At 32.5% G+C, this 11,602-nt stretch overlaps 1 protein-coding gene across 6 annotated transcripts in view; it reads left to right on the top strand.

The window, feature by feature from the left end:
* Window positions 1–1,263: 1,263 nt before the first annotated feature.
* Window positions 1,264–11,602, top strand: part of LOC100747790 (trichohyalin) — an 18,901-nt gene continuing 8,562 nt past the window's right edge. For 2 of the 6 annotated variants that reach the window (XM_012382519.3, XM_033319280.1), the window contains exons 1-8: window positions 1,267–1,966; window positions 3,281–3,466; window positions 5,998–6,096; window positions 6,406–6,495; window positions 9,578–9,726; window positions 9,815–9,903; window positions 10,786–10,869; window positions 11,058–11,223. In XM_012382519.3, coding sequence (XP_012237942.1) covers window positions 5,999–6,096; window positions 6,406–6,495; window positions 9,578–9,726; window positions 9,815–9,903; window positions 10,786–10,869; window positions 11,058–11,223 — 676 coding nt within the window. In that variant the 5' untranslated portion in view covers window positions 1,267–1,966; window positions 3,281–3,466; window position 5,998. Of the gene's footprint in view, window positions 1,967–3,280; window positions 3,467–5,997; window positions 6,097–6,405; window positions 6,496–9,577; window positions 9,727–9,814; window positions 9,904–10,785; window positions 10,870–11,057; window positions 11,224–11,602 lie in introns of all 6 variants that reach the window. The other 4 variants (XM_033319272.1, XM_003484572.4, XM_033319278.1 and 1 more) reach the window with 4 other exon arrangements.

The following is an 11,602-nucleotide window of genomic DNA, read 5'->3' as shown; positions in this document are numbered from 1 at the left end:
GCGGTGAAAAGAAAGTGAAAACTATACAATAATTAAAGAGCTCATAATAAAGACAATCCTTATCAATTTTTGTCTTTAACTTTTATTCCATATACTCTAGTACCTTATTGTATGCTGAGTTTTACAAAATAATTTCGTATCATATAATTCGCATTATTAGCGATGGTAAATACGTTTATCCATAGCGTTTTTAATTAACGCTAACTTAAAGATCGTATTAAAATGCATCGTTCGATAATACATATCATTAACTACTTATTTTTAACAAAAACAGGGATAAATTTGCAAAATTTGTTCTAGATGTTTTTGTGCAGTTGCGTATAAATGTACTATGTTCAAGGTGGAGAGAATAATTTTATGTGTAATGTTCCTGAGTATAATTCTGAATGACTGAGTATTTGTATAATCATTAATATTAATAAACAGTTTGCACCTTGCAACTTCTAGTATGAAAAAAACCTGTTGAATTACTTGTTTAAACCTTATGGAACAATAATTGGACTGCAGATTTTTATACAAATTTATATTTTTATACTATACGATATATTATTATACAGGTTGTGCCTACGCTTTTCCGTATAACTTTGCCAACAGATTCTATGAGTGAAATTAAAAAAAAGTATCATATAAACATAAGTTTAAAAATGCTTTGTTAAGAAACTATAACAAAAATTCGAAATAACAACGTATAGATTTTCGTTCGATAGCATAAGAACAGATTGGCAATATTTATCTGATCTGTTTATAGAAGCTGTGTAAATCCTGAGGTCGTTAATATATAAGAGGAATTAATGCAAAAATATTTATAATTTATAAATGAATCATGCTCAATAAAATACAAGGAAATCAACGAGAAATTTGCAATAAATTCAATATCTGACAAATGCCAAAGCTGTATTTATCAGAATGGACGACACTTTGAAATGGAACTAACGTAGGTATATATCGTCAATTGTTTCGAATTTTTGTCATAATTTTATAACAAAGCATTTTTGAGCGTATTTTTATATGATATTCTTACTTATTTTCACTTGTAGATTCTATTGGCAAAGTTATACGGAACAAAGTAAGGATCTCCTGTATATAATACAACTTTAAAGAAATAGAATTTAAACAGAGATTCGTTTCCTACAAATTGTAATGAATATGAAGTTATATATATATATGTATATTATATACATTCTGTCCACTCTTGTATCTTTAAATTTCACATAAATGCATAAAAATCCACAATCTAGTTATTGGCATACATTACATATGTAGGGTACTAATAACATTTCTTTCATATTTTTCTAAAACTGCAGAGTATATTAAAAAATACGATTAGATCGATCATAACCAAAAGAACGTAGCAGGGTTAATTGTGTAAGAGAATACAGGTATAGAAATCCTCCCTTGTTAACTGGCCAGATGCGGTATTGCTTCTGTAGATACCTTTAACCCCACGCGTACGCGTATGTGTGCGCAAAATACTCGTAAAGAAGCGCAATATATTTATAGCTAGAGATAAATATACATTTTGGCAGTGATCCAAATTATCATACGTGCGAGTCCGAAGCGAGTAACGGCCTAACCCTCGTAATAGCAGCACCGTGTCAGTGGTATTAGTGACGTCTATCGACGTTGTGATCGTCGCAACTACCTAGAGAACAAAAATAAGGGAAAAGAAGAAATCAGTGCGTCAGTGAAAAACGTCGAAACATGTAAACGAACCGTGAATGTTAAAAAATAGAGAAACGCTTTGAACAAGTGCACTCGTTACGCCTAGTGATCGGTTACAAGATTACAATTATACTTATGTTGTTCGTTTATTATATTCGTTTAATATGAGACTAGAGGGTTTCCTCGTATTTTGTATCCTCGAAATGAAAGATGTACTCATGAAAAATGCGCTCGAGCATTTTTAACGACGCCTAGGACAAATTTAATCCCACCCGCCTGCTGCATTTGGGTGAACATCGATCAAGTAAGTACTTACACGCTGATCGATATGAAATTGCATAAGATCAAATCGAGTTCGAAATCGAGAGAAAGAGAGAAATCTTGTGTGTGTTCGATTGTTTGAATAAGAGGAGTATTTTATGGAATGCTATTCAAAGTCGGATTAAAGTTTTTGAGAACTGGAACTACATATTGACTCAGCAGAAAGAAAGTAAGTTTAAAAATCGTATTCTATGCGTTAAAATACAATTAGCGATTTTTGTTATGGAATTCGGAAACATAAAGTGTTAGAAGCGTGAAGTTTTTTGTGGAGAAGAACATCGATTCGGTGTGGGTTCAATGATTGTAATACGAAGATCTTATTGGATCGATGTTTCTTAATTAGATATATCGATTGTATGAAAACCCCAGCATATATAATAAAGCGATGCAAACTTGTTTTAATCCAATGATTAAGATTGTTTATGACAAAAAATCTGTTAGACGTTGATAATATATTTTCATTTAAGCCAAATGTATACTAAATAATATCGAAATCGAAAAATTTGATACCGAGTGAACATAAAAGAGTAACGAGATTGCACATTCCATATTGATTAATAGACTGCAGACGTATATGCAAATCCGCACTTTTATCCAAATAATTAAAGAACTGAAACCTGAATAGATATATTTCGTCTACTATCATAACATGTGCTTCACTTTGAATATTTTATATATTGGATTTTTTGGAAGTTCGTAGCGAAATTTATTTAAATTTATTAACAAGTTGAAGATATTGCATATTTATGAAATTAGTACATCGATAAACAATACTTGCACCGTATATTTTTATAATTTTTCATCACTACTATTAAATACTTTACCCATTATTTTTTCTAATATAATATACAGAATACAAGAGAATAAATTAACTAGTAAAAACACTATGAATTTTCCAAACAGTCCAATATTTCTTCATATTACGTGCATTCTATAAAGTAAATCTTTTACTTTTCAATGTTCTTTAAATGCATAAATATTCACATTTAGATTTATAGAAGTATTTATTTATTTTTTCCACAAATTTATTATTAGAAATCGGACAAATAATGGCACCGTTGATGGATGAAAGACAATTTGGAACCGCGTCGACACACAGGCTGTAGATTCCATCAAGGTTTCCTAAACGTACATTATAACTATTTGATCTATAAAACATAGTTTCGAGCTGAATTTCATTTATCCCTTGCCAAGTATTTCGCGATTCGTCGAAAACCAAGCCTCACCTTAAGTCTCGTCTTCACTGCTTACGAAACTCTTATTCTCTTATTATATTAATTCAAGGTTTTATTTTTAGGTAAATTCTGCTAACGTCAATATCGATTGTTCGTTGAGCAAGCCTTTATACCTGTTAGAATTGTGAAAGGCACATCGAAATATATCTGCGCCCCATGTGACGCTTTTGCGAGATATGCTCTGCTGGAAATCGTCGAGATTTCTGATTACCAACCTCGTATATTTCTCACGTAACTCGTTTATGGTGGTACGACACAGTTTATCAGGATCCCTGTGATGAATCACATGTCACCGTTCTTGTTTCTACTCGCTGTCTTACACTTGTACTGTCGGTCATGAATATTAAAACATTAACTGATATTTAATACAAATTATATGTTTCTCACTGTTTTTATCTTTTATGTATCTTATTATAAATCTATTATTTATTAATAATTTAAAATACAGAGTAAAGTAAAATGTGTTAAAATCCTTCAATGAATGTACCTGTCCCAATATTTATGGCTGACAACGTGTATTAACTATGATTAAAATAAATGGAAAGCAAATTATTTATCTATACTATTAGTACACAAAATCTAATACTTCATATATACATATATGTGTGTGTGTGTTTATGTCATATGTTGACACCTCGATACTAATGATTTATTTTCTTATTTACAAACAGCACGATACCAGAGTACAAATTCATCGGTTATTTATGTGTAATGAACTACGTCTTGCAACTAGCTATGCACTCTGGAGCTTTAAACCGTTTCGGATATATGTAGACGTTACATGTGGCGAAAAATTTGAATCACTTTGAACAGATTTTATATTTAACTCTCTTAAAGATCTTAATAGGTCTTGAATATTTAAAGTTTGGTTAAATATTGATAGATTTGATAGGTTTCAATGTTTTGAGAGTTTAGAGGTATTCGATATTTTATAGTATACATATAACCATATACTGAATAATCATCAAGCTTTGAAATGTATTGAGAGTTTCAAGATTTATCAAAATCTTAAAGATCTATAGAAGTTACAAAAAGTATTTGCACAGATCCTTATTTTTAATCAGGTTCTACATCCATTTTCATAGTATTAAGTGTTTATTGTCATATAAAAGCGTGTACTATTAAAGGATGCAAATTTAATATATGTAATTGGTCTAATTAACCAGCGTGTAAATACTTCTTATAACTACTACACTAAGTTCCAATATTCAACATCTACCAAGATCTCCAACTTAAAAGTTTCAAGAATTATAAGAATCATCTTTAAAGTGATTCGAATTATCATACTATTGAAAAACTTGGAATCGTTCCGAACGCTCCCTACTAACCGTCAACCGTAACGTCTCCCTGGACGAGCGAAAATATTCTTGTTCTATCGAAAAACCACTTCTACAAGCATGCATCGCGTTATCTCGCATCATGTAAACTGACGTCGTGTCTAAGTGTCGATTTAACCTATGTGTTGCACTGCACGCGACTAGAAGTATGACATGCCAAACATCTACGATATTTACCTATTGTATAATAGAAAGCTACTAAGTACACTTCCGGACAAACAAATAGCATATAGCACAAATTCGGAAAATTTTATTGAATAACAAGCAGAAATACATAGATATATTTTATTAACTTGAAAGCTAGTTTTTATTAGGTTGTCCGAATATACATGTGTCTTTTCTTTTACAGACCCGTCTTTTACAATGATGCATCTTTATACAAACATGAAACCTAATCTGTCGAACGTTGTGATCCTTATTTTGATAGAATAAAATTGATCATACATAATTCGATAAAATAATATAAAACGGAAAATGTTGTGCATTCATTATTTTCTTATAAAACGAAAGAAACTTTTCGAACGACCTAATATTAATACCACTATATAGTTCTGAAGTGAAAATTGATATCTTTCCTGCAAAATTAGAAATATGACAAGAATACAGTCGGACAAAATGATAGCACATGCTGCAGAAAAAGGAAAATTTACTCAGATTCATTAAAGATATTGTCATGTTAATATTTCGTGGAACTTCCTTTATTTTTTACAACTGCTGTCATTCTTTTTGATGACGATTTGAATAGCTTTTGAAATTGAATTTTTTTTTATTTGAATTGTATATTTTTACAAACTGCTCTTACTGGCTTACCTCAACAATTTTCTATCATATCTAGGGTCGGATGACCCGACTGTGCGGTGCGGCCGCGGCATTATTTTGTTGGAATAAGCATTTTTCTCCGCAATACGTACTGTATGTGCTTGTATTTATTGGTTGATCAAGTCAATATACTTTATACTATTCGTTTTTCCAATTAACAGATGTTCGTAGGAAGCAAAGGCTGGGATTTGTCGCAAAACATTTAAAATAAATTGAAAGCTGGAGAAATATTATTTTCACTGACGAGAAAAGATAAATTGATGGTTCAAATAGATGGAAGTATGTATTAGTATTATGATTTACAGACGGAAGAGAAATTTGCAAGTTGTCTACAAATGGGTAAAAACGCAATGGTGTGGACCACAATTGGGTATTATGGGAACACCAAATTGGGTATTATTTATTATGGGAAAAATATTTGTTTTCATTTCAGAACTATATAGTGGTATATTAAAAACTAATTGTTAAGTTAATGAAATATATTTTCATATTTCTGCTTGTTATTCAATAAAATTTTTCAGTTCTGTGCCATGTGTTTCTTATCCGGAAGTATACGTTTATATTCGAGAAGATCACTTGCATTGTGTTTCGTAACGATTCATATTTCTCGTTTTCACATGTAGAATGCACCACATGTATTCCTCGAAGAAAGGAGATCCCCTCTGTCCACTTGGTTTCCATCCACAAGTGCGATGGCCAACCCGTTGCAAAAGATGCTTCAGGTATTATTTAGTCGCCTATTTCTATCATTGTAAAAGTTATGTATATACAATGGCAACAAGAAATATTTGCACATAGTCTTATTTTCCAATGAAGCAGTTTTTTTACTAAATTTTATCTTCATAATACCAAATTTTTGTAGTATGAAGGTGGTTAAATAATACAAAATTTAATATACTTAGATCTAATTAATTAATATCTAAATAGAATGGTGCAAATACTTTTCGTAGTCACTGCAGTTAAAGAGTAGGAAGAAAAGATATTAGATCTGGCTAAAAAGGCTTGAATAATCATAATAAACACATGTTTAGAGATTACAAGGAGCACGGAGGCAAGAAAGATAGCTTGAAGGATATCACGTCGTCGTCACCTAGTTTATCGTACGAGCAATCTTCAGGCCGGTAAGTGATTAGTATTGCAGATGTTTATGTATTTATGCAAGAGTGCAAGTAGTTGATGTAAAAATATGTGCATATAAATAATGATAATATATGGTAACATATGTGTAATGTAAATGATTAAACGTGGAATACATATTACAACATATAACATGTATTAAAATATGTACATAAAATTTTCTATAGAAACGTAAATTTGTTAAATAATTATTTAGAAAGCTGCCACCATTTTAGATTCTGATGATTTTTTAATATATTAGAGAAATCAACATTTTAAAAATCTTTTTCTTTTGTATGTTACCATTGGGCTCTTTTAGTTTTCGAGATATGTAGTTGCAAAAAATCTGTTGGTACCACTACATTGAATTCTATCTCCAATTGTGCGTCCGTGACAGCGTAAGTGCATTGGTTGTCGACCATTGGTTTACAGATAAACTTCACAGATAAAATGACACTTGACTCAAACATATATAAACTATAAACAAATGATAAGAATTAGGTTTGACTTAGGCGTCATTGTATGTGTGAAGTTTAACTGTGAAGTAAGCGGCAAACAATACTAGCGCTTACGCTGTCATGGACGCACAATTGGAGGTAGAATTCAATGTAGTGGTACCGATAGTTTTTTGCAAATATCTTGGAAATTAAGATCAAATGACGGTTACATATACTACAAAAGCTTATTCAGAATTATGCCGTCAACAACATATTAAAACACCATCGAAATTCAAGATGGCGGCAGCTTATTACCGAAAATCGCATTGAATACAAACCTTTTAACTTAGTTACTATATTCTGGTAATTGTATAACTAAAGGTATAACTCCATTTGCAAAATCATAATTTGAGTATATTAAAAATTACACAAGCCTCTTACAATTCATTCAAATGACTACATGATATAATAAGGGAAAAATTCTACTCGTTCAAAATACACACACACGCGCGCGCGCGCGCGCGCACGCATATATGTAGCGTTAGATCACTCTAAAAAAGCGACTGTACGTGTCAAGGTCTCTCAAGAGGGTGACTTGGCGACAAGCTCGATTATAGAGCTATGTGCAGACTACAGACAATGCGAGGGCTACGAGGCAGATCCACGAGGTTGCCTCTGGACGAGCCAATGCCAATGGTTGTCGGCTTTTTGGCGACATCAAAGGTGCAACTTCAGCTATGTAAATACAGACAGTGATAGTACAAAACATTGCTTCTATCTTGCAGGAACCGGAGCTGGAGCTACACATTTCGTCAAAAAGCCGACAGTCACTGGCCCGTCCGGAGGTAGTCTCATGGGTCTGTGTTGCAGACCTCGCACTACCTGTACATTGTTTTAAGGAGTGGATATATAGATTTGAGAGAGCTTTGGAAGCTGCGAATGTATAATTTCGAAGTTCAGAGTTCGGAGTTTGCAGGAATGCACCCACAACCGATGATCTGACGTCATGTGGTGCGCGTATAGTATAGAGTAGTAAGAATGATTTAGAAAAATCTGGTCACGGAGTGAGGAAAGTGGCGAACTTCGTGGCGAAAGGACTGACTCAGCACTTATCCCAGAACCTCGAAGGCGAAAAGTCATTTAGCGAAATTTATTCGTAGTATATACATATGCGCAACATATGGAAAATAAGAAACAAAAATAAGCATAGAAAGAGGAAATAATTATTGAAACCATTCACTGAAATTGTGATTATGGACGTATCAAAAGTCGGAGGTTATAACAGGCTGATTTTAATTTCATTTGTATTCGTTAACCCGTAATTATAGGATCACAGAATGATTATACATATAATATGTACAGGGTGTTTCTAGCAACAAGGACAGATCATAATTCTGACTCAAGTAAAGTTAAAGGAAAATCGCAAAGGAAAATTTTGCACTCTTTAACATTCTCTACCGTGCTAACTAGTTTTTTTCGCAGATGCAATTGCACTCCTTTTTTAACAGTATAATTTTTTATAAACCATTCGACGCACTTTTTCACAAAAAGATATTGAAATACTTGGGTCGAAAAATGATTAATTTAAAAGATATTTCAATTGCAATTTCGTAAAACGTTGCATACGAAAAAAAGAAAGAACGCGAAGAACACTAAATTTGGTGAAATTCAAATTGAAATTATTTCGTAATAGATTTCAACTTTTTGTCAAACTTCCAATTTTAGATTTTAGAAAAGTAAACGAGTCCCACTTTTTTTTACTTTTTTTACGTTCCCTATAACTAACATAGATATTATTATCAATTCATCTAAAATGAGTAAATTTTAGCAGCATATGTATTAAAAATTAAGTCTTTTTTAGATGAGTATGCAATGATATGCAATGATATAGATGAATATGCGATGGTAACTATAATCATAATAGCATGAAGTTTAGCTATATCCTATACTTTACAAATTACAAGCAGACGTAATCTTAAAATCGTGGGGCTTCGACAGTTGAAATAATAGAATCTTAAGATACACCGAAACTATCTTCTATCGGAATTCGAGAAACTAACCAGAATCACCAAGGAAAGTTCCCAAAATATAATGACTCCAGGCTCAAAATACCGAAATAATCTGAGCTGGTCTTTCGATATGATTCTGGGATATAAAACCCATAACTATTTCATGGTGGATTTTAGCTCCAGCCAAAGGCTTTTACAGTTTAAAGGACTCTGATCCAACATTTGTTCTGTCGTTTCATGATCCAATTAATCTGAAATTTTATCCAAAGCTTCATCTAAATTTATTACCTTTATTCTGTTAAATAGATTTTTCACCTCATAATTTTAACTAATGTTTGGTATAAGAGCACGGCAAGTAAATGAAAACCATAGGACAAACAAACGCTATTGTACAATAGTTATATAATTATTATAAAAATATAGTATTTAAGATAACAGTTGTGGAACTGAGAATATTCAGCGAAGAACAGTGTGCAGTAATGCTCTCTAAACACTTCTGATAATGTAACACAAAAATATTTCAGATAAAAGTTGATCTGTATTGGATCAATTACAAATTGCGATAAAATCGTCGAATTTGATTCATAGGAATTTTTAATAGGAGGTTATATCAAATGTTTACAATAACACTTGTGTCGTAGATCTGCCGAGAATGGAAGACGTGGTTGGTCTTCAGCGACAAATTTGGCAAAAGATGACTTTAGAGCAAGCTCAGAGTCATCGTACGCAGCAGCTGGTTGGACTTCGCTCATGGATCTTTCTGCTATCGACAACGAAGAGAGATTGGAAGGTACTTACATATAATAAATATTGCTTTTTATCAAGATTATCGATAAGCGTGTTTTTCTTTGTTGTCAAATTCATCCCGTTATTTGCAGATAGGAGGCCAACCAAGTTACAAATTAAGGAGGTTATAGATAACAGCAATGAGAGCGCCTCAGAAAATGACGTCGAGTTCATAATCCAGGTAAATTTTCGATCGCTCTGAGATTTCGTGAGTTTTAAATGTTGCTTATCGCAATGTTGTAACTTTTATCTTGTTATTACTGGGATTTGTTAATGTATATGTATACATATATGAATAAGAGCTAATTTGGTTTCAATTGAATATTTATTCCTAAATATTTATGCGTTTAAGCTTTAAAAATCAATTAACCTAGTTAAATGACTGTTCCATTTTGTTATCAGTCTATAATAATCATTTATGTGTAACTACGTTGTCGACTTGCTAGAAAAAAAGTGAAATATCTGAAATATCTTCACTTCTGAAACATTTATAAACATTTAATCTACAAATAGGTTCTTCATTACAAAACTTGTAATATATAACAATAACAATGCCAAAATTCAAGATAGGATTATTTTAACTCCCTCTTGAATAAGCGATACTGTTAAATAATATTTTATTAGAAACCCTACAAAGCAATTTCCTGAGAAATTTCCTTTTCTTTAATTTATATCATTTTTCTACCAAACTAACGATATACATATAAACAAAAATTTGGAGCTTTTTAACAGAACCATTTTCGTTCAACTTGCAATCAAACTGCTGGAATGTTTTCAATTATTTGTATATGTGTGTACGTTGTACATTTACGACAGCAAATTTAACCACGCTTGAGCTTCTCAAGAAGATCTCAATAACTTTGCTCATTGAATGGAACGTTCATCTAAATGTATACACGTGATTACACCACGTAAACAACTTTCTTTTTACCGCTATCAATTCTCACGATCAATTATCACTTAATCTGACTATGTTTACCTTTTAGTGCTTCACGAAAGAAAAGTTAATAATCGTACATGGAAGAATTGAATTTCCTTGTTGTACATTGCTTTTTCTATTCAGGTGAAGAAGTCGAAGACTGGTTCTTCGAAAAGCAGCGAAAAAAATGGAGAACGACGAATGGCAAGCGAAGAATGGACGGAAAAAGTAACCATAACAGCATTCTTCATTTCGTTTCTAATCTTTCTTACTAATCGGTTTATATACATATATGTAGTACGCTTGTAGCAATAATAATCTTATTATTAGTGATTAGTGCTGTAGATAAGATTGATAATTATCCACACGTGTGTGTGAAAATTAAAGGAATAACGGTGTGATTTTATTATCGTTAGAGCGAGGTAGAACAGTTAAGGCTACAAGTAAGAGAATTGCAAGCACGATGCGAGAGGGCGGAAAAGGAAAAGAGCGAGATCCTGATGAGGCGATTAGCAACTATGGAAACCATATCGAGTAAAGCTGCACCGAATGAAGTACAGAAATTACAGAAGAAGAATGAAGGTATTACCCATGAAAAATGAATAAATTAATATGTCGGAGATAAGAGGACACCGGTGCCTTCCCTCTGAAACCTCGGGAAAATCCATAAAAACATTGTAATTAAAATCTACAGTTGTAACTAAACGATTTGCCGTCATTCTAACCAATTGTATTTGTTTGAGACTTGTGACAATGAGCTTGGGCTCAAGGCGACAATTAGTCGCCGAACGTGGCCGCGGTCAACGGGACGAACTCTCCATCTAACAAAGGCATTGAGTAATCCTATAGCTCTCCTTAAAAGAAAGATTTGTAGCGGCACGTGGCAGTAAACATTCCAACGGTTTCTGTCCCGTAGCTTGCCACACGCAGATCCTATTCTCCGGGCAGGATGTTTACCAGA

Source organism: Bombus impatiens, unplaced genomic scaffold (genome assembly GCF_000188095.3).
Source record: "Bombus impatiens unplaced genomic scaffold, BIMP_2.2 scf_0019, whole genome shotgun sequence".
In the NCBI taxonomy this organism is placed as follows: domain Eukaryota; kingdom Metazoa; phylum Arthropoda; class Insecta; order Hymenoptera; family Apidae; genus Bombus; species Bombus impatiens.
This window is presented reverse-complemented; position numbering and strand designations above follow the sequence as displayed.